The sequence below is a fragment of the Bidens hawaiensis genome, unplaced genomic scaffold, assembly GCF_021521415.1.
Source record: "Bidens hawaiensis isolate Kalapana, Puna unplaced genomic scaffold, B.hawaiensis_p1.1 tig00020344_1, whole genome shotgun sequence".
NCBI lineage: Eukaryota > Viridiplantae > Streptophyta > Magnoliopsida > Asterales > Asteraceae > Bidens > Bidens hawaiensis.
This window is the reverse complement of record NW_027493098.1, coordinates 20,349-44,914: the sequence shown is the minus strand read 5'-3', so window position 1 is coordinate 44,914 and position 24,566 is coordinate 20,349. Positions and strand designations below refer to the sequence as shown.

Genomic DNA, 24,566 nt, shown 5'->3' with positions numbered 1-24,566 from the left:
TTTTATGATAATTGCAAACAGTGTCCTTGCATCAAACCCTAATATAACATTATTTGATCATACGATAACATCTCTGGTTCATCATAAAACACATAAAATTCATACTTGATTCTTGATCTCAAATCTGAGTTTCATCCGGTTAAAATATTTAGGAACCACAAATAATTTTGATTTGATAGTGTTTACACGACTCTAAGATATCCAAAGATACTTGTTTGCAGAAATTTCCCAACATACCACGTCAGCGCCACGTGGGCACTGGAGGCATCGAAGCCCCAACCTATAATGCCCTCTATGGTGAGGGGCATCGAAGTCCAACCTTTTTTTTCATAAAACAAAAAAACCAACACAATAATATATAATACAATAATAATATAAAATACAATAATAATAAAAAGAAACTAAATTAAATACAAAAACATATAAATAAAAACTAAAAAAATTACAACTATTTTTAGTCGTTGTCGTTGCTGTCATGTTGCTTGTTACTCCAAAGATGTTCAACCAAATCCGATCGAAGGTTGAAATTCGTTTTCATTCTTCGTGTTCTTAATAAATTAGCAAGTTTCTCATCTTCGTTTAGTATTAAGATCGACTCTGGCTCATTGTTGTTCTCGCCTTGGTAAATTGCTCTACCCGAGTCCTCCAATATCATATATGCAAGATAATGCAAGTGTACATTATGTTTCTTAACTTATCCATTTGGTGAAAGCGAGCCGGTTGTCTAATGATAGACCAATGTTTCTTTAATACCCCGAATGCCCTTTCGATGTCCTTAATTTCTGGCCGACTCGTGGTTTTTCTTGAAATACTGACGTCTATCGTCAATCGGGCACGTAAAGCTAAGAACCAACGTGACCCACTTCGGTTAAATACCGTCGACTAAATAATATCCGTATTCATAGTTGACATCTTCATGGAAAATGAGGTGTTGAGTTCAACTCCGTCTATGAGGCGGTCAGAAATAGGGGACACATTTATCACAGCCACGTCATTGTTTGCACCGGACATCCCACAAAAACACATGTCATATCCAAAGATCAAATGATGCAACCGCCTCAAGCATAATTGTTGGGCCATCATGATCACCCCGATGATATTGACCTTGCCAAGCAACTGGGTAGGCTTTCCAAGGCCAGTGTGTGGCGCAATCGAAACCACTAAAAATCCCGGGAAAATCATGTCTTTGTTGATGCACCTTGTATATTTTTTGTACGTCGCTTTGAGTCGGCCTCCTCAAATATTTATTTTTATGATATAGTATTATAATTGAGGAATACCTAATTTTAACAAAGTTTATAAAATTTACACTCAAAATATTAAGGTTTTGAAATAAAAAATTAAAATAATAATACTCACATTCGTAGAACGTGCGAAGCGTTTCACGACCCACTGTCTCCGACATATGTAAATACTCTTCCATGGCGTCGCTCATAGTCCCGTACGCTAGTTGACGAATTGCCGCGTGCATTTTTGCGTCGGAGAAAATCCCGGTTTACTTCTCACGTCCTCCCGTTGTTGGAAAAATGCGTAATCGCGTTCTAAATCACCAACTATTCGTAAAAATAGTTGGCGACTCATCCGAAAACACCGCCAAAATCATTCCGAATCAAAATTCGCGTCCGGCGAAACATAATCTTTCATCAACCTGTCATGAGCATCTACACGATCCCGTTGAAGGTGAGGTCGTCTTGTTCGTGGTTGTGAGCTTTCGTAAAGCTCGACTAAGAGTCCAGCAGCCTCTCGAATAGCACTAAATATCGCTTCATCCCCTGAATCCGAATCTGAAATAACGTCGACATCGGAGTAGTAGTCGGGTGTCGAAGATGATTCGGAAGATATATTTTTGGAGAAAGTTTGAAAAAGTTTAAAGAGGTGAATGAGATGTTTATAGAGATTGAGTGATATTTATATGATTTTTTTTATTAAAACGGTCAAATAGCTGTTAGTGGGCCCCCACCACCCCTCTCTTCCGCGCCGGCCATCCCCTCCGCGCCCCGTGGTGGTGTACGGCGCCCACCGTGCCCCATAGCGAGGGGTCTAAGTATTAATTATAATTTTAACTAATTTACATACAACTGACTAACTGAGTTGATTGAGGTAGCGTTCTAGTTTGAATTCCGGCTCATATGCATGCTTTGAAATATGGGCAACATGTCAGCACTATGTAAGGGGGATTCAAACTTGAGTAAGGTGAGTCATATGCTGATGGTAAACCTTTCGAAGTCCCTAACAATCAATTGCACATGGGCGTTAAAAAAAACTGGCCAATTTAAGGATTTAGTGCCATAAAAACTAATATACATTTTTATTTTATTCTATGTAGGTTATTTTTTGAAGTATTAAAGATCGTTTAACTATTTTAAGAACTTGTAAATACGTACAATACCAATAACACATATGCAAACACTGTTTAAACTACTATATTGTTAATGTGGATTTCATGATGTTTGCTGTGAAACATCTTAGTAATCGTTGACAATATTGCTCAACTATCTTACTTAACAAACAAATACCATGTTAGTAATCGTAAATTTTACCCGATTTGAACAAGTTTATATATCTTACTTAAAAAACAAATACCATCTTAGTAATCGTTGACCATATTGCTCAGCTATCTTCTTCTTTTCTTTTTTTTTTGTTTGGTATTATATTCGTTCTAGTAAGTGTAGCTATCTTTTTCTTTTCTTTTTTTTTTGTTTGGTATTATATTCGTTCTAGTAAGTGTCGTGTTACTTGAACGGAGTGGATGGTGAATCCTTTAATATATTTGTAATAGTCGTTTCGTTCTTGGCCATCTTTTCTAGTCAATATGGTCTCCTGTTCTTTTTCTTTTTGTTTATATCTATGCCACCTTTCAAATAAATTTAACATGATAGTACAGGTTTGTATAGTTCACTAACATATTGATCTTTGAAAAAGGTATGTTCCTATGTAACGCCCGTTAATTTTCGGTTTAAAGATTTAAAGCTTGTAAAGTATGTATAATTCTCGGGATTTAACCGACATTTCTCGGAAGCTTTCTCGTCATCCCGGTACGTTAAATCACTGAACTTTTCTTTCAAGTTGCCATATCATTCAACTTGGAGGGGCTAAGATGAAATATTTTATAATTATAACACAAATCATAAAACCCTAAACCCCCCCCCCCCTTTCCCTTAGGTCGATCGGCAGCAAGGTAGCAGCCCCACCCTTTCGTTTTCTTTTTTTGAAGCCAAGTTAAGGTCCGAAACATCAATTCAAGGTTAGTTCTATGTTTCCCCAAGTCTTTTACACCTTAATTGATCATTATATCACGCGTATTGATCGTTAAATTTCGTGTTGTAGGCTTACCGGGTGGCTGTCAATTCTAACCTTTCCGGGACTGTTTTGATTGAGGTTTTTGCACCAAAATCCTCCTAGGTATGTCTAGTATATCATACTTAAAAATCATATCCATTGGTGTTCATTTGATTGGTCAACTAGTTGTAGTTTGAAAGATTGTTTTCGGTTGGCTAGAATTGTGTTTTGTTGCGTTTAACGCGAGGGATGATGTAACGAATGACCAATTCAGTTTGGATAGTTTCGGGTTAATGTATGGACTGTTGGAAAATGATTTTTATGGGTATTGGGGCTGAATTGGTCGTCGGTTACTCAAATAGGTCGGTACAACGCGCAATTGCGTTTATTGAATAGTTGGTGCGTTGTACTTGCTAGTTACCGACCCATTTGACTCGTGTAGTGTCGTGTGGACTTTTTGGCTGCGAAATTATCATATTGGGTCCACACGGGTCTGAGTTGGATGTTAATTGCCTAAACGACTCTTAAACGCGCGTGTTAGTATCACCTAGTGCTTCCGGGGATAATTCGAAAATTCTTTATTCCCGGGGGTATCTAAGGGTCGTGTTGGTGTATGTAAGGCCCCGGGGGCTGTTATGATCGAGTTTGATGAGGTCGAGGCTTTAGGTAACTCGAACCATGTTAGAACGTCTCATAGGATAAACGAGTCCTTTCGATGTCATTAGTAATGTTTGAATGTAAACCGGCAGGTGTTTGAGTTTTGGGAATACTTAGGAGTCCTCTAGCTTGTGGTGAAATCGTGCCTTGTGTCAGGTGAGTTCATAATGCCCCTTTTTACTCTTTTTAAGTTTTTGGGCTAGCATGCACACCTAAGCGATTTTGATTGATGAAATGTTTAAACTATTTTATATGGGCTTAGTTGTATAGGGTAGGCCTTGAGATGATATTATCGTATGTATGTATGTATTATTGTATGGCCAATATTTGGCGATGTTTAGTAGTCGTTATCGACTACGGATGTTTACGTATGCCTACTTCGTGTTTGCATACGTTGGATGAGATGTTACGTGTTTGGGTTGTACGTGTGCTCGACCCTGATGTTATTGCTTGGATGAGATCTTACTGTTTGGGTTGTACGTGTGCTCGACCCTAATGTTATTACTTGGATGAAATATATGTAGGGATATAATTATACGGATGTTTATATATAATTATAAGGATGTTTATATATGATTATAAGGATGTTTATAGATATATATATATATATATATATATAAGGATGGTTACTTATTGTTGATGATGGCCTAACTGTTATATCCCGTTTATTTTATAACTCTTGGAATGACTATTATGATCATTATTATTGATTTTATTTATTAAAACTTGAACACACTCAGCTCAAGCTGACTTTGTGTGCATGTTAGTGTGAGTTTCAGGTTAGGAGGAGGATGCCTTACCGTTTGGACATGCACGAAGCTACTTGGACGGTGAAGGGCATACGTAGATGGAAGATTTAAATATTGAACATTTCTTTTTAAAAGTTTTATCAAATACATTTAAATTGGTTTTAGGCATAATTCCCGGGTTTTGGGAACTTATTTTATTAATTTTGGTTTTCCGCTGAATTATACTCTGAATTGGTTGTTTTAATGAAATGAACTGTTTTCAAGTTTAAGTATTTTTATAAGTATTTTGTATGAATACCAACTGTAGGATTCCCGGAATTCGGGGTCTTACATCCTAACACCATCTGAATTTCTTTTAGATATTGATTGTTGTGTAACACGGTAGGTGGATCTTGAACATACGAATCAAAGCACTTTTGAAATGTGTTGTGGGTTTTGGAAATTCAATTATTTTTTTAATTAGCAGGGTACGTGGTTGTTAATACTACTTTCCCGGCTATGTATGAGCTATAATAGAATAAAATGTATTATGTGTGTTAGATTGTGTTGTAAGAATAAATATATGGATATATATATTTATGTATGACCATCATTATTATTTATATAATAATAGATCAAAATAATTAAATTATACCTTATTATTATATTAGCTAGGTAATTGTTGATGGACCATATTACCATTACTTGCTAATCAAGGGTTTCCTCTTGGGTGTATATAAATACATGGAAGAGATTAATTAACATCATAAGAAAAACCTAACTCTCACATTAAGAAATTTGTGACCCCTATCTCTCCATATTCGGTTCCTCAAGAACCTTAATCCCCATCAATAACATACATCCTAAAGGGGAACTCGACCAAGCTGATTATCATGTCAACAAGAGGATTCTCATCAGCCATGGCTACTCTCTCTGCTGTAACAGGTATGTTTTAGTTGTAGGTTTATCATAACATTTATGTTTTTCCATTACATACGTGAAGAACTGATCAACATATGGTATCAGAGCGATGTTGATTAATCAGTTCTTTATATTTTCCCTAAATTTGGATCTAAACAGGAAGACATGAACTAAAATCTGATAAACCCGAATTTTGTTTTTTATTATCATTAAATTCTTATGAACTTATTGAAAATCTGGTTATATATAAATTGTTTAAAAACAATCTTATAACTAATTTCACATTAAAAACCTATTAAAAATTTTATCGTTTTTCGGTGGTGTTCTTCGTGTTCATCATGGGTTTTTCAAAAATATTACATATTTTGGTTAAAATTCGAATTATGATTGTGTTTTTCCTAAAATAATTGAATAAATAAATCTTCAAAGATTTTAATTTTTGAATAATTATGGAAAATATAAATTTCAAAAATTAAATAAATCTTAGAGATAAAATTAATCCCTAAAGAATTTGATCCAAAATATTAGTACCCTAAATAATTTGGATTTGAGTGTTCACCGAAATTTGGTTAAAATCGAAGATCTCATTATAACCGAAATCTTGGTTAAAACCGAGATCTCATTAAAAACCAAGATCTCATTAAAATCGAGATCTCATAAAATTGAAAACCCAATAAAAACCGAAAAACTCAAGTGTTAACCGAGAACTAATAATTTTCGAGATCTCATAAAACCGAAAACTCAAGGGTTAACCGAGAACTCATAATTTTCGAGATCTCCTAAAACCGAAAACTCAAGTGTTAACCGAGAACTCATAATTTTCGAGATCTCCTAAAACCGAAAACTCAAGTGTTAACCGAGAACTCATAATTTTCGAGATCTCATAAGACCGAAAACACAAAAAATTTCTTCGGGCTCCCGCCCCGAACCCTAGGCAGGGGCGCGCTGCCCAACGAACTCACCACGGAGTTCGATCCGCAGTAACAGATGGTTTGCTATTAATTAACTAATGTTTTGTAAGACACTTAAAATATAAATATATATGGATTAATTTTACAAAATATGGAAAGGCTTAAGCTTGAATAAATTGTTGATGTAAACTTCTGCCCAAAGGTGATGCATTACACCTAACATATCATTCAAGTCTTAATACAAGCCGTATTAGTTTCGCTTAACATGATTTAAATGTATCGCTTCTGCCCAAAGATGATGAGTTACATTTAAATAAAGCAAAACTAACTCGTGCATAATTAAAATGATTCTCACTTCTGCCCAAATGTGATGTGTTACAATTGTTTTGCCCATATACTTAAATAAATTTTAATTATGCCCAAAGGTGATTTATTTTTTATTTAAGTAGAACTTTTAATTTAATTTGTCTATTAGTTTGATGTTAACAATAGACATATCACATCTTCAACAAAATATAATGATCCTCACAATTAATGATCCTTCATTAATCTAATGATCATTTTAATTAATCTATCTTACTTTAAATATCCCATTGCATTACTCACTATAATTTTCTTCCTAGAAATTACTCTCATCCAAATCATCCACTCTAATTTTAAACCCAATATGTTTTGCCTCATAAAGAGTTTCATTAACTTTTAGCTCTTCTCATTTTTTATTATTTCTCAAGACATGACCATCAAATTGCTCCTTCTAATAATAGCAATAAAGAAGAAACTAGAGCATGATAAATGAAATGAGTCAAACATAATATCTCTTATGATAATTAATAAACTCATGCTATCAAATAGAGTTATTCTAGATTTAGTTTTCCCTAAAACTAATCTAATATCTAGAAAATAATCAAAATAACTCCTAAGATACATGCATTTCTTCTAAATTCTAACTATAAGGTTAAATGACATTATTGAATGCATCATAATGTACAATATCATGACCCATAAAATTAAAGACTTAAACATGAAAATAAGTATTTTTCCAGTAAATTATAAACTAAATTTTTCAAAAGTACAATTTGATACCTTAAGAATCAACTATAACACTCTGAAGTACCAAAGAAAAATGAGTGTGTTGATCAGCAACATATGTACAAGAAAAGAAATATCTAGTGCTGGAAAATAAGATGTTATTCAACTAACCACCACTAAAACCTAAAAGAGGACAATTCAAAGGTTCATAGACAAAATACAAGTATAACCTCTAGTTTTAAGTTCTCTAAAGAGAAGCCTCACTGCATATATATGTTATTTTACTAGGCATAAGCAATGAGATTTTCCATAATTTAAAAGAACTGTTGGCTAAAATCAGTAGTCACATATTCATAATATTTAAGTCTGCTAATTCTATATTCCAATTAATACATGATAGGTTGATTCTAGTTCTTTATATGTTTTCTTACAAATAAAAAAAAACAACGAATAACTAACATGAGTGTTGGTGACAAAATTAAATGTTCAGGTTATCATAAACCATAATAAACTGTTCTAGTTATGCTTTAGGATACCTTATGAATTCTGGTTTTTAATCAGAATTTAGTATCAATACTTAAGCTGCGTTATGACAGTTTTGAGGTTTGCATAGCCAACATAAAGTCAATCTTACATTAAACTCTCATATATTATTCGTTATCAGTATTTGGATAGAACTAGATGATACTATAAACTTTCATAACTTTTCTTATCATGCAAATGTGAACTTAACAAAAGACAAATGAGACCTATAAACTTCATCCATTGAAACCAAAATTTCATGAGAAATCATGACATGGTTGATGAGGATGATTTTTTCATCTAATCTCATTCTAAGTGATTTTAAAATCATATGTTAGATGCCATAAACCTTACTAGGCTTAAGGAATAAGTATGGGTCCACCCAAAGTTATATTTCACTGACATTCATGGAACTTATTCCAAATGGAATATTCAGACATAAGTTATCATTTAACGACTATTTACTTGTATCTAATCTGACTTCTCTAGTCCACGGTCTTAAGGAGATCCATTCATATATACTTAACATGCTTCCTTCTAAATAGGTCCCTAAGTTTCTTATGACATATGGACGTTAAGGAAGTCAAACCAAGTCTAGTATATGAATGAAATGTTCCTATGTCACGTACATCATTGAAACTTCTCATGTAGCTTTCAAAGAGATTCGAAGATCAGTGGGAGCATTAAGTGTCTTAATCATAACTTGTAAGATTTGCAAGAGGTGGGGATGAAAACTTGATATTAACTCAAAACTTGATATTAACTCAATTACACCTCTTGTACAAGACATTGCTCCAACACAAAATTGTTTCATCATAACTTATCTCCTTAGAATTCAACAATACTCTTACAAAAGTTTCATTGGTACTTAAATATGGGCATAATCAGATTTCTTATCATAACTAAAGTAATCCTCAAAACAAGAGAAACTACAACGACTAGTTTCTCCATTAGAATCTATTGGTCTTTAAATATTGACCCTAAGCATGCCAATTTCCTAATGGTTTCTAAGGCTAGTGGGAGCAGTAACAGTCCCTAAAATGACTTATCAGAAGTACAAAAAGCGGGGTGGGGGGGGGGGGAAGAGTCATTAAATTTTACTCCAAATTTAACTCCGATTACACCTCTTGTACACTATACTGCACCAACTCTTATACACTTAGAATCCTGAAAATGATAGCAACCTAAACAAGAGCTAATCCATAAAAACCGAAACTTCTAATAAACCCAATAATTAATTCAGGTGGTCATCTAGGTTTTAAAAACCTACTAACTTTGATGATTATATAACCTCCTTAACTAAAGTTGAAATGGATGATGAAAAGTTTATTGATCCTACATCTTCTAATTAAGCCATTAATATCAATCAATCTTTTGAATGGAATAAAGCTATCATTAGCAATCTAAATTAAATTCTATAAAGTCAGAATAACGTTTGGAATTTGGTTGAATCACCTAAGAGTGTTCATAACTAAACTAAATCCTAATACAAATGTTAAGACACTAAGAAGCACGATTGATTATTAAAGGTTATATTCAAGAGGGAATAAATCATCAAAGAATCTTTCCCATATTACAAAAGATTTCTTTGAGGATCATCATTGTTGTTCAAGTAGCTTATAATATTTAAGAGCTACATTACATCTCATGGAGGAGTCATAATGAACTGATAACAACAATCTAAATTTTAACGACATAGTATGTTGATTAAATCTCAACACAACTGTCAATAAATGTTGTTGAAAATTTATCACTGGACTCATAAGTTTATTAACTCCATATAAATTATGTATTGAAGACTTATTGTGATAAAGTTAGCTACCATGTTTTTTCAAACATTAACAGTTCGATAGGTGCTGCATTAAATTTCGATATGAAATAAATTATTCATTTATGAACGAATTGAGGAAACTAAATTCTCATATAGAATACATTTCGTGATATGCTTAAGGATCCTATAACTAAAGGTCTATTGCCCATAAGTCTTATGAAAGCGCTTATAATAATGACGTGATTGTTTATGACCATGTATAATAGTATATCGTTATATGAATACTAATTTTAATTGACTAATTATTAATTTTCCTCACCAGTTTTGATTTTGTATGTCTCCTAATATGTTCTGCATGCGTTATGACATATAGACAAATTAATATACAAATCAAATATTTGAAGGGCTTATTTATAAAATTTTTGATCATAACTACTTAGGTTTTAAACAAGGACTTCAGTATGATTAATGGGGGTCTTGAGCTGATGTTCAATTCAATGACTGTATCTCTTTGCTCCAGTTTGAGTTTAAAGCTAAAATGAGTGTTAAAATCTGCAGACTAATCTAACGCTCATAATAAATGATTATTCGGCCAAGTGGGAGAATGTAAGAATAAATATATGGATATATATATATATATTTATGTATGGCCATCATTATCATTTATATAATAATAGATCAAAATAATTAAATTATACCTTATTATTATAATAGCTAGGTAATTGTTGATGGACCATATTACCATTACTTGCTAATCAAGGGTTTCCCCTTGGATGTATATAAATACATGAAAGAGATTAATTAACATCATAAGAAAAACCTAACTCTCACATTAAGAAATTCGTGACCCCTATCTCTCCATATTCGGTTCCTCAAGAACCTTAATCCCCATCAATAACATAAATCCTAAAGGGGAACTCGACCAAGCTGACTATCATGTCGACAAGAGGATTCTCATCAGCCATGGCTACTCTCTCTGCTGTAACAGGTATGTTTTAGTTGTAGGTTTATCATAACATTCATGTTTTTCCATTACATACGTGAAGAACTGATCAACACGTGTTACACAACAATCAATATATAATAGGAATTTAGATGGTCTTTCGGGTTTACAATTTGCTCCCATGGCCTGAAATAACCCTTTCAAGGGTTAGATTGTCTAGATCATTTACCTACATGAATTGCTTTGTCTCCCTTTATAGACTTCCAACTTCACTAGCATTTAAATCTCCACTCCCATTTGGTTAACAATGCCATGGTCACTGCATCGATACTACCCTCACCATAACCCCCTTTTCCATTCGGTGCAAGTAATTTATCCCAAGTTTTTCAAGGGATATTGCGGTTTTGTGAGCACCCACCCCATAGGACATTTCTCCTTATATGCCTCAAGTGTACTAATAACATTACATGGTATTTTAAAATAGCGAGAATGCATATGAGAAATTTGCCCAAGATGACCTTTTGATAGTGTCATTTACCTCCAAAGGTTAAGGACTTTGATTCTCAAGAAGATAACTTACTTGAAACTCTTTGGAAAATGGACTTCCAAATTTTTGCTAAAAACATGTTTGCGCCCATCAAAAGAACTAAGTATTCATAAAGGAATTCGTTTGCCATCTTAATATAAATGTTATCCTATTTTATTGACATGAATTCACTAAAGCTTTAATTTTTTGAAAACATACTTTCATAGAAGACAAAAGGTAAAGGATCTCATAAGTCGAGCAAAATCATTAAAGATTGACAAATATCACTCACCCATAAAAATCTCATCATCCACATGTAATAAATGCAAAATAATTGGGCCATTGTTAGGTGTTTTAATACCATGAATAAAACCAACATCTACATCATTATATATTGTCACATGGAGAGCCTCTATAGCGATAATAAAGAGTAATGGTGGAAGCAAATCCTCTTATCGGTCCCCTATTTCACTTTAAATTTATTCATTGGCGCCTCATTAATGAATGCTGATGTTCTTGCTGAAGATATGCAACTCTTCATCCAAAGTCTTCATATATGTGGGAATTGCATTTTTTTTTCAAGCACAAAATCTAGGAAGCTTCAATTGATTGTATCAAAAGCCCTTTTGAAGTATATTTTGCAGAACACAACATCAATCTTAGACATTTTTAATCAAGCATATACTTCTATTGATAATCGACCCATCAAGAATGTTCCTACATGATTGGTTGATGTTTTAAGTACTTTAGGTAAAAATTAGGAGTGCCCATTCCACCCCAAGGCCATCCGGCCATCCGTAATAGTATCGTGAGAGGGAGCATCACCCTGCTAGGTTGGTTGCTGCGAGACGCCGGGAACGCCACCCACCTCATCAAGCATATGAATGCGGCCGGTCCATAGTGAGCATAGTTCCGATAAAAAATCTCCCCCAACTAACCATTGGAACATTTAATTCACCCTAGTTGTTGGGGTTATTTAAAAACTATAAAATTTAATTTAAAAAAGTGGTAGGATAAATACACAATTTTCTACCATCTTCATCTATATCTTGAACATACTCCTACAACTAAGAGTCTAAAAAACCATGTGACTCAAAACAACAACAACAGGGCGACTTATGTAGTGGTTCACATGAGCCCTGGCACTCAAAGAGAAAAAAATTTGGTGATACTGAGGGTTGATGCCAACAGTGATCTTATGACTATTTGCAACCTTCAATTTTGATTAAACATTCATAACAGTTTTCATACTCGCATGTGTCAAGATATACTGTTCCGCTAAACGGAGGTATTTTCGTACAAGAATCGAAAAGGTTAACATGATCCCCTGATGCACCATGATGAACTGATCTATTGACTTGACCAAAAACAATTTATGAATGTCGAGCTCGTCGATTAGGAGTTGCAATATAGTTTGACATTCACAATTGTTAATTGTTGGAATGATTTAAGGCAATTTAATCCGCTTGTAGTTTTATGGTAATGATTTTTAATTTAATAATCATGTTTTATTTATGATTAATATTTTTTAATCCTTTTTGACAATAAAATATTGCTCACTACGATAAACCCACCATCTTAACACCCTCTTTCTCCTTGATGCCAACAATCTCTAAACTATCACAATTCATCTTTCAACACTTGCAATGCATCTCACTACATCTTTAGTCATTTTTTATTTATCTTTAATTAAATTAACTAAACTATTTTCAAATTAAAAACATAAAATATAAAATAAAAAATAACATTCTACTAAAAAGTTACAAGACTTGGAAAAAAAAAAACAATTACAACTAAAAATAACATTAAAAGCTAAATGAAATTGAACTTGCGGAGTTGCAATAAGTTTGGTATTGCAGTATTCTAGGCATGCTTGATAAGACTAAATCAATCATACCCAGTGAAAAATCCCACCAATTAGGGATCAGCTCGGTACCGTACCGGTACCGAAAATCCCGATCCTGAAAACCGCAAATTTTTGGTACCGGTACCGAAATGTTTGGTTCGGTACCGGGACGGTACCGGTATTTAAGGTAAAATTCGGGAAATACCGGTACCGTACCGTTCCATACCGGTACCGTATTGGTCCCGAAAACTCAAACCCTTGGTATCGAATCGGTACCATACCGATTTTTGCTCATCCCTACCACCAATAGCAGAGCTATAAGTAGGGTTTGGTGAGGGTGGGATGTAGGCACACCGTACCTCTATCCAATAGCATAGAGAGATGGCTTCCAGAGAGACCCTCAGCTCTAAAAATCATTTGTATGTGAGGATATAAGAGACAATCAAAGTTCAACAGTAATATAATTAATGATAACAGTTAGTAATTATAATGATAATAGTATATAGATATATTGGAATAATAATAATAAGCATAACATACAAAAAGGAAACTACATAGTGACGTGTGACCAAAAATAAGGTAAAGAGAAGGCCCTAAGGTATTACTTTCTTTCTAAAAGTCATTAACCTTAATTCTACGTCTCCAAGAATTCCAATCATCAACCATGTGCTCAAAGAGATTTAGTTCTAGCAAATCATGCCTAATCCTTTCATCCCAAGTCAATTTAGGTCAGCCTCTACCCCTTCTCCCCTTTGTAGTAATGTTTCTACAGATCTAAAGGATTTGTTGTCTTTATTCTCTTCACATGTCCAAACCATCTCAATCTCCATTCTCTTATTTTTTTCTGATATGTTAGCTACCAGCCTACCACTAATCTCTCCCGAAACATACCGTTTCTTATTCGGTCTAACCTTGTGTGCCCACACATCCAATGTAGCATTCTCATCTCTGCTACCTCCATCTTTCGTGCTTGTGTCTTCTTGATGGCTCAACAATCTGTTCCATATAACATTGCAGGTCTAACTGCGACCCTATAGAACTTTCCCTTTAGTTTAGTTGGGAATATCCTGTCGTACAATACACCTGTGGCTGCTCTCCATCTACACCATCCTACCTGAAGTCGAAGGGCCACATCACTGTCTAACTCCCCGTCGTTCTGGACAAACGATCCTAGATACTTGAACTTCGTTACCTGTGGAACCACTTGCCCTTCAATGGTAATCTGGATGTCCTCATTGTCATTTGCTCCACCAAAATCACAATGCAGGTACTCCGTTTTAGAGCTGCTAATCCTTAAACCTTTTCTCTCTAAGGCTGTTCGCCACTCTTCTAATCTCATGTTAAGATCTTGTTTTCTCTCAGCCACTAACACAATATCGTCTGCGAATATCATGCCCCACGGGAGTATCTCCTGAATCGACTTTGACAGCTCGTCCAAGACTACTGCAAAAAGGAATAGACTCAATGCTGACCCTTGGTGAAGGCCTACCTCCACGGGGAAGAGGTCGGTATCCCCCACGGGCGCACGAACACTTGTAGCACTTCTGGCATACATATCCATAATTATCTCTATTCATTTCCTCGGGACCCCTCTACTCTCCAGGCATTCCCAAAGCACTTGGCATGGCACACTGTCGTATGCCTTTTCTAGGTCAATAAACACCATATGAAGGTTTCGCTTCTTCTCCCTATACTTTGCCATCAATATTCTTATGATGTGTATTGCCTCTGTGGTGGAACGCCCCGGCATGAAGCCAAATTGGTTTACTGTAACCTGAGTTTCCCGTCTAAGTCTAACCTCAATCACTCTTTCCCATAGCTTCATAGTATGGCTTAGTAGCTTGATTCCTCGGTAGTTACCACAACATTAGGCGTCTCCTTTATTCTTATAGATAGGGACTACAAAGCTGCTCCTCCAATGGTCTGGCATTTTTACCAGATTTGAGGATAATATTGAACAAAGTAGTTAACCACATGGCTTCTTCTTCTCCCAGACACTTCCACACCTTGATGGGTATGTTTTCTAGGCCGACCGCCTTAGCCCTTCCCATCCTCTTGAGTGCAATCTTCATGTAGGGCCAACATTCTATACTGTTATTAGGATTGTGTATGTCATTCTAGTTAGCTTTTAGTCGATGTATTACGTACTCGGTACGTTTATTTAGTACGGTTAAAATATAAACTTTGAAGAAATGGGGACCCTATATAAAGGCCACTTAACCCATTTCTCCATAACTCAATATAACTCATTCACACAACTTGAAAGAAAAAAAGTTCTCTATGCTCATCTTCTTTTTCTTCTTTCTACCTTCAAGCAAATAAACCACACAAACTAAGATCCGAGATCCGAGTGTCATTGGTGATTTCCGCTAACCAACAACATGGATTTATCCGAGCAAAGTTGTTAGATCCACTCCAGAGGACCTACAAGTTGTATCAGAGCTTTCGGCTCAACCTTTTGTGGTTTTCGGGTCAAACTTTTCGGATTTTGATCTTATTTTTTGTTGGATTTGAGGTTATTTTTGTGTGAAAAAGTAGGTTGTGGGTTCATGAAAGAAACTCACGGTTTCTTTAGTTTTTGGTTGTGGAAAGTTTATGAAATTTTGAGATTTGGTGTGGTGTTTGGTTTTTGAGTGTTTGGATGTACTATTGTTGGTGGTGCAAAGTAAAGTTGATATGAGAATTCAAGTGGTTTGCTTTCATGTGTAAAGTACAGTTGTTTGTCTGGAGTACGTGCACTTGATTTTGATCTAATCTCACTAGAGTCAAGTCAAATTTCTCATTCGAGTCAAGCTAGAGTCAAGTAAAATTCTCATTCGAGTCAAGCTAGAGTCAAGTCAATTTCTCATTCGAGTCAAGCTAGAGTCAAGTCAAATTTGTCATTCGAGTCAAGCAATAGTCAAGTCAAATGTCTCATTCGAGTCAAGCTAGAGTCAAGTCAATTTCTCATTCGAGTCAAGCTAGAGTCAAGTCAAATTTCTCATTCGAGTCAAGCTAGAGTCAAATTTTCATTCGAGTCAACTCAAATTACAATTTGATTCGATCTTACTCCATCCATCACTCCACTCGAGCTGAATCCAAACCATTTGAGTCGATCTTCCAAACCACTAGAGTCAATCATCCAATCGAATCGAGTCAAAACCTTCCAAGCCACTCGATCCGATTCCAAATCGAGTCGATTCCCAAACCATTTGAGCCTCAAATCATTCGATTCTTTAATCCTTTCATTCAAGTCGAACCCAAGTCAACCGAGTTCCCCATTTGGTTCTAGTTACTCAATCCATTCGAGTTCTCATCTAACCATTCGAGTCTCGTTCATTTGAGTCCTTATACACTCGATTCATTCATCCACTTCAAGACGCATACTTTATAAGCTTCCTGGCCACACTGGATCTGTCAACGAATGTGTCTTCCACCCCAAGGAGCCTATCATAGGATCTTGCAGCAGTGACAAACAGATATATTTTGGGGAGATATGACTTAAAGGAGTGAAGATTTTGTGTTAATTTGGTAGGGGTGATAGAGTGGGGGTGATATAGAATATTCTGGTGGATCAAGTGGAGGAGCAGTTGTTTTGAAGGAGGTTTTGGTTTTGTGAAACTGAGTTTGATAAAAAATGGATTGCCCACGTTCTTTTGGTTGAATATTTTCTCCAACTTATATGATTAATTAGCTCCAACCGAAGTCTGGTTAAAAAAAAATCTCAAAACTAATAGATTTTTTTTTCGGGTCGAGTAAAGTTTTTCAAGTTTCGAGTTTCAAGTCAGGTTTTTCGAGTGAACTCATTTTCGAGTCGAGCTTCGCGTCGAGTTAAGTTTCGAGTCGATTTTTTCAAGTCAAATTTCGAGTCGAGTTTTTTTCAAGTCGAGTTTTCGAGTTGAGTCATTTGAGTCTAGTTGGTCGGTTCGAGTAGAAATAAAAAAAAATTAAAAAATTAATTAAAAAAATTGTCTTACGATCCTAAGCTTGAATGAAATCTGGATATGGGAGAAAGCCAAATGACAATGTTAAAAGGAGAATTCGACATGTTTACACATATTAAAGGAGAATCGGTTGCCTCTCTCATCAACAGATTTGAGTCGCTCGTCACCAAAATGAGAAGTGTCGGTATCATCAATGGTTTGCACGGGATCAATATGAAGCTATTGAATTCATTGCCTTACTCATGGTGCGTCAATGTTGTTACCATAAAGAGAACCACAAACCTGTATACCATAACACTCTCAGAGTTGTCTTCTATCATCAAGTCTTTTGAAATAATGGAAGATAAGCTCCAAATGAACAATCAGTCCAAAGAAAATAAAGTTGGGACAGGTAATAAAGTTGGGACAAGTGATGCAGGTGAAAGCAGTCATGCATGTCCTATCATTCCCGACACATCACCTTGCGATGAGGTAAATCACAACTTATGCACGCAGGCTTGCATTGATAAGGTTACATATTACAGATATCATCAAAACGAAGTTTTGAAAGAAAATACAAAACTTCGACAATTAAATGCTGAATATGTAAAGGCTGACAAGATTTACGTTGAGAAGATTGATACTCATCGTAATGATGTGGCAAATCTTAAACTTAAAATTTTTCAAAAGGAGCATGATGTTATATATTATAAAAACACAGTGAATGAATTGAAAGATGAAATTGAAAAATTGAAACTTGATGCTTCTGAGAAAAAGAAACACGAAAAGATAGTCGAAAGATTTGAAATATCATCTGAGAAGTTGGATGATATCATTGGAGCCCAGAGAAGTACTAAGCTGAAAGCGGGGCTGGGGTATGATTATACTGCTATACCTCCACCTTTAAATGATAATTATACCAGCTTACCCCACTTCAGCTATAATATTGCTCCCGAGGAAGAAATGTCATATGGGGTTAGTAGAATACCAAAACCTGTGAAATTTGTCCCTCCAGTTTCTCAAACTGCTGCTCCAGTCCCATCATCTGATAAATCTAACATCAATGTATCTATTGAAGCTGGTTGTGTAGAAGAAAGTGGGTCGGTGAAAACAGAAACGAGCTGTTATTGTGAAACCGTTTGTGATGACACTTTTGTTGAAAAATGTGTCAATGAAAGTAGACCTGTTGAGGTAAACATATCAAGTTGTTTATCATCAAGTTGTGAGACTGAGGATAATTCAAGTGAAAGTAAAGTTTTTGAAAATGAAAAGGCAAGTACTTCGTGTAAATATGTTCCACTAAATAAACGATCATTTTCTCAAACAACCAATCAATTTAGAAATCCTCAGCCATACAAATTCTGTGACAACACCTACAATGGTCATTATCAACAAAATTTGTTGATCCATATTACACAAATGCGTTTTATAATCATGTTCCTTTCCAAGGATCACCTTTCCCACAACACAAACCACATTATAGTTCAGATGAGTTCTTTGGCACTCCTAGGAGAAAGTGTTGTTTTGTGTGTGGTCACTCTTTTCACCTTGCAAGACATTGCAAGAACCGGTTCAAGCAACAACTTGATATTCAAAGGAGGCTTAGTCAGTCCCCAAAAGGAGCTTTTAGTAGCCCTGATTCAAGGACTGATCAAGCTGATAGTGAACTCAGTGAAATGGATGTGAGATCCAAGGTTAATAAAGTAAAACACAAAAAGAAACCTTTTTGGAAAACCAAGAAAGATAAAATCAAAAAGGATCCTAAGACTGTAAAGTATAAGGATTCACCAAAAATAGTTTCAAAATAAAGAAAAGAAAAGTCCAAAATTGCCGAAATCAAGGAAAAAGTTTTTGCTTGGATTCCTAAGGACTACTCTTCATCAAGTGAGGCTCCAACAAGAAATAAATGGTTTTCAGGAAATAAAAAATCAAGTTTGGTCGATTTACGGTTGACCTTCCCGGGACAAAAGTATCCCGGGAACCCAATACTATTTAAACGCTTAGTGCATGCAGGGTCAATCAAGGAGGACTATCAATAGATAGTGATTGCACCCGGCATATGATGGGAGACGAACCCTTGCTATTTGATGCTAAACCATTTGATGGCGGATTCGAGTCTTTCATAAGCGACATGGGAGGACAAGCTTCAAAGAAGGAAAGCCTTGTTTAAATGGCTCAACAACAACTTTTCGAGCATTTCTCAAACTAACCTCGTCCAACTACTTCTCTTACTTGATGAATCCAGCATAAGCTGTTGGGTCTTGGTTTGAATCTCTTCAACTTTGTTATACAATGTGATAATGCATGCTTAAGATAGTCCATCTGACAACAACTTTGCTGATCTTTTCACTAAAACCATCGATCATGCTCGATTTGAATTTCAGGTCGAATAGATCGACATGATCAATTTTGATTAAAACAACCTATCTATCAAAAAGATTTTATATTACTTTTAAGAAAATCTAAAAGGAATTGTCCCGTTTAGAGAGAGCTCCTGTTTAGAGGGAGTCGGATAATTAAAATTTTCAAAATTTTGAGAAATTGATCCGACCCACCCTTGGAAAATGATAGTACATTGGTATGTAATGATCCTAGCGCATGAAAAGAGTAGATCAAAAGTCTACAAAATCACTTACAGATGTGTAGATAGGCTTGACAAACAAGTAAGTGTTGGGTGATATAAACTTCAATTCCTGCCGGTATTATTGGATATACGTTTATAAAGCGGTTGCATGATTCCGTGAAGTCATATTCATGAAAGCAGAAATGTAATTAAACATGTCATACCCAAGTCTCTCTTTACCTGATCACAGTTGTCTTATGAAATAAGTGTCAATTTTTAATTTCTATTGAGTCAAGTAAAGTGTCAAGAAAAGAAAAGAAAAGAAAAGAAAAACAAAAAGAGTCAGAAAAGAAAAAGAAAAATCAAGAAAAAGAGTCGAAAAAAGTCAATCTTAGGGATTTTAATTCTGCTTTATTTCTTCATTTATTTTGATTCAAGCCTTGGACTTTCTCTGTTTGTAGTCATACAAGATCTGATTGTTAAGGCCTTGAATCTTCTGCTTTATTTTAATCTTTTTAGATCGAGTCAAGTGTGCAAAAATAAAGAATAAAGTGTCAAGCATGTTAATAAGTATACTGTGATCAAATAAGAAAGGTTTAAGTCAAGTTGAGGTGATATGTTAACACAAAGTAAGCCCGAGATATGATGGAATAAGTAACATGTCTGATTAAGTGGGGACCACATAAGCACCGTGCCTAATTGTACTTTAAACGTATCACTTTAGCATCAAAACACTTGTCAAGTAAAACAAACGGACGATATCTACAATCGGTGATGAAATTGGGACATAATAATATCAAAATGGAAACGCGATCTAGGGCTTTGCAAATCAATATGATTCCATGTTGTGATTTTTCTCACAAAGATATTAACATCATTAGAAAAGTTTGTAAATATTATTGATATATAATATTAATTTCATATTTACTCCTATCTTTTATTGTTTATTTTGATTTTGTTTCAACTTCAAAATACTATGTATATATTTTCGTAATATTAAAGTATATGAAAATGCCAAAAAGATTTTAAGTTTTTATTGTGTTAGTACATATTTTATTAAACCTTGTTTATTCAAAATCATGTGTTTTGTGGTTAAGGTCGTTCATGCAAAGTTTGTTGGAAACCTAGGACTTAAAAAAATCACTTACAAGTTGAGGGATTGCAATTGGGAGGGCATGTGAACAAATTCTTCTTTGACCCTTGAGAGGGTCTGTGTACGAATCTTATTCGTTCTAAGTTTTGTGTAGGTGTACATGGACAGGTAGATCAAGATCAAGTCTGCTTGGAGTTGTAGATGTTGAAGCGCTTTAAAGAAAACGAGAACGTGAAAGTTGGTGGTTGAAGCTAAAAATGAACTGATTGCATTCGAAGACAAGGAAAGAAACCAATCGACTCAAGAAAATCAACAAAAGAAAATTAGATGTCGAGCCTCCTACATCTGATGTTTCTAAAATTTACTGTTGCCGATCCTTCCTAGAAAATAAGATTGAAGTTCAAGTCTACAAGACTGGAAAATAAAGAATTTGTCAAAATCCAGTCTCGTTCAAGATCCTGGATCAAGACAAGTACTAAGTTTCAAGAAATAAAGACGAAGCAAATAACTCGACGAAAGTTCATCGACATGCTCAATCCTTGAGGGAGATTGTAGGGCCAATATTCTATATTGTTATTAGGATTGTATATGTCATTCTAGTTAGCTTTTAGTCGATGTGTTACGTACTCGGTACGTTTATTTAGCACGGTTAAAATGTAAACTTTGGAGAAATGGGGACCTTATATAAAGCCACTTAACCCATTTCTCCATAACTCAATATAACTCATTCACACAACTTGAAAGAAAAAAGTTCTCTCTGCCCATCTTCTTTTTCTTCTTTCTACCTTCAAGCAAATAAACCACACAAACTAAGATCAGAGATCCGAGTGTCGTCGGTAATTTCCGCAAACCAACAACACGGATTGATCCGAGCAAAGTTGTTAGATCCATTCTAGAGGACCTACACTTCACCTCTTCCCGTGTGATCTGTCGGCAATAGCAATTATTCGGTTGCTGTCGTTGAGAGGTTGTGTAGTCATAACCTTCTTGGTAAGCTCTCCCATTGTTAAAAGGTTTTGGAAGTTGGTTTGCCATCTTAGCTTGATATTATGCTCCTTAACCAGTACATACCCATCCGTATCCTTTATAAACTTCATAGGCCCTAGATCTTGCCTTCTATGCTCCCTGGCTTTTGTAATCTTATACATAACATGCTCCCCCTCTTTTGTTTCTATACGTTCATACATCAGTTTATATACCGTGTTCTTTGCTTCTGACACTGCCTTCTTCGCCTCTCTTTTGGTTGTTTTGTAAGTCTCTCTCAATCTCACTCGCTCCTCCTAATTCGTGAACCTCATAAGCTCCCTAAAACTTCCTTTTTTGTCCCTTATCTTGTCCTGTACGACCTCATTCCACCACCAAGACTCGTTATGCCCACCTGCCTTACCTGTTGTTACCTCGAAAGTCTCCTTTGCTACTTGAATGATCTTTGTCGCCATAGCTTCCCATATCTGAGTTAAGTTCCCATTTAGTCGAATCAATATCTGCAACATGAGTTTGTCCTTAAACAGCCTAATCCAGAGTTCCCATATCTTTGTCGCCATAGCTTCCCATAAAACTAAATCATAAGTCTTCATCGACAACATTTTTGTTTGGAGGATCGGTCATGTACCCTGGTGATATCGCCCTACCCTCCGTCCTATGTGATCATATTGTGAAAAACGATGCAGACGTACATGATCTTCTTAATTTTGTTAGAATGTGTTGGTCATGCCGGTAATCGAATTTTTTCTATTTTTCTTTCAAAACACCAAAAGCCCTTCTAATGTCCTTTGCCGCTTGTACTTTTTCGAACTTCTGTTTTTTTGTTCGATCGAAAAAGGTAGTGTTTTTACGAACACTGACCAAGCGGGGGTATATACCATCTGCAAGATAGTAATCTAACTCAAAATGGTTCTTGTTCACATCAAATAGACACCTGAGTGCCGCTCCATGCATTTGCTTGTTGGATATTGGCGACTAATATAGGGCGCTTAGATCATTGTTCGACCCAATAGAACAAAAAATGCATATCCATAAATCCTGCAAGGCAACCGCTTCGACGACTATCGTTGGTACAAATGATCTTCTTGCATGAATTGGCCTAACCACTCTGTTTGATAATTTTGCCAAGGCCAGTGCGTACAGTCGATGCTTTCTATCATCCTTGGAAATTCATGAAGTCTGTCATGAGCCTCGTATATAAGTTCTATATAGTGACTGGTTGGTTTACGCAAATACTCTTGCTGTGTAAATGAATTATACAATCATAAAAATATTATAAAGCATCACATGAAGTTCTTTTCGACATAGCTAGCACCTTATCGTAGGTGACAACAACATACCCATATGCTACCTGCCGAACTGCGGACATGCACTCTTGAATGGTTTGAACTTCACTTTCCCCTACCATCAAAACGCTGTTGAAAATACTCAAAGTTTGCCTCCAAATTGGCAACAATTCGTAAGAATAACGGGCTCGACTTCCGAAACCTCCGCCTGAAAATTTATTCGTTGAATTTGGCATCTTCAACAAAGTAATCTCTCATTAGTTGTTTGTCTCCAGCTTCATGATCTCTGTCTTTATAAACTCTTGCCGCTTGTCCGACTAAACCAAGGAATTTGACGGTTGTTTGATCGTCATCGCTGGAATCCAAGCTAGACGTCAGAATTTTAAAAAGATCCATTTAGATAACTTTTGTAGATAAAATAGTGATTTTTAGTATGAAGAGTGAGTAATTTAGTTGGTTTAATATGGGTAAAGTATTTAATTATTTATTTTTATTTATTTAATTATTATTATTATTATTATTATTATTATTAATAGTCAAATGATCCGTTGGGAGAAGCCACTTTTGTAGATAAAATAGTGATTTTTAGTGTGAAGAGTGAGTAATCTAGTTGGTTTAATATAGGTAAAGTATTTAATTATTTATTTTTATTTATTTAATTATTATTATTATTATTATTAATAGTCAAATGATTGTTATATAGATCCGTTGGGAGAAGCCAAATGGGATGGAGTGCGGTGTGGGCATGCCACTGCAGCTTGCTTTCTGTCGGTGCCGAGGGAGGTGAGATGGTGTTTCCGTCGATACAGGGTGGCACTGACCGTTTCCCGCTCCTGCTCCCACTTCGTCCACTGTTAGACCATCCGATCTGGGCACATGAGGGCGATTTAGAGGGCAACATTAGGGAGGAACATTATAAAGGGGCGATCTTAGGGGGTGATTTGGGGGGGGGGGGGTGATGGGGCCTGCATCTCTCTCTCTCACATATATATAAGGGGATAACAAATGGGTGACAAATCACATTTGGGCACTACAAAGAGGGGCAACAAAATTACGTGGCAGTGATGTGATACTATGAGGGGGCAGCGCTGCCCCTTCCACAACAAAGAGCCTTAGTGAGTATAAGTGTAAACGCAAACCTTGTCTAGATGACGTCTACGCAACGACACCTTTTACTGCTCACCGGACCATTACGAACGCCCTAAATCTACTTTTTTCAACAATATAATATATAAGCTATCAAATGACCTTAGAACGATTCCTAGACTATCTTTTACAATAAATAAACAAGGTATCCAGACCCTAACCTCTCCCTCCCATTGGCTACATCCAAAGCACATCCAACGGACCACAACTTCCCAAACCCCGCTTTACAATTTCGGACACCAACGCTCGTAACTCGCGCGTGAACTATCCCATAAAAGGAAGGATAGAAGAGAAAGAAGATGAAAAAATGGTGGCATGATGATGTTAGATAAGACCAGACATTCAGGTGCTGCTGCTGCTGTTGTTGCTTTTGCTATGACTTTCTTCTTCTTCTTGTTTGTACGCTAATTTCACCCTCCATTTACAACATCATCATATTAGCGTCACTAGTCCACACGG

General features: G+C 35.6%; 2 protein-coding genes across 2 annotated transcripts; both read right to left on the bottom strand.

Annotated features, from left to right (window-relative positions):
- Positions 1 to 882: 882 nt before the first annotated feature.
- On the bottom strand, positions 883 to 1,471 carry LOC143560505 (uncharacterized). The gene is made up of 2 exons (XM_077048796.1): positions 1,360 to 1,471; positions 883 to 1,232 (listed from the first exon to the last, which is right to left on the bottom strand). Exons 1-2 carry the CDS (start codon positions 1,469 to 1,471, stop codon positions 883 to 885), a joined length of 462 nt encoding a protein of 153 aa, XP_076904911.1.
- Positions 1,472 to 1,599: 128 nt separating this feature from the next.
- LOC143560516 (uncharacterized) lies at positions 1,600 to 14,694 on the bottom strand. The gene is made up of 2 exons (XM_077048805.1): positions 14,217 to 14,694; positions 1,600 to 1,784 (listed from the first exon to the last, which is right to left on the bottom strand). The coding sequence occupies exons 1-2, from the start codon at positions 14,692 to 14,694 to the stop codon at positions 1,600 to 1,602; spliced, it is 663 nt and encodes a 220-aa protein (XP_076904920.1).
- Between the last annotated feature and the right edge of the window lie 9,872 nt (positions 14,695 to 24,566).

What these genes read in the sequence shown, in the direction of transcription:
- LOC143560505 (XM_077048796.1), bottom strand. Translation starts at nt 1,471, where the DNA reads ATGCACGCGGCAATTCGTCAACTAGCGTACGGGACTATGAGCGACGCC. An exon ending in GCTTCGCACGTTCTACGAAT is followed by an intron (nt 1,233 to 1,359) that starts GTGAGTATTATT and finishes ATATTTGAGGAG; the next exon opens with GCCGACTCAAAGCGACGTAC.
- LOC143560516 (XM_077048805.1), bottom strand. Translation starts at nt 14,694, where the DNA reads ATGGATATGTATGCCAGAAGTGCTACAAGTGTTCGTGCGCCCGTGGGG. An exon ending in TAGATGGAGAGCAGCCACAG is followed by an intron (nt 1,785 to 14,216) that starts GTGTATTGTACG and finishes ACGTTATTTCAG; the next exon opens with ATTCGGATTCAGGGGATGAA.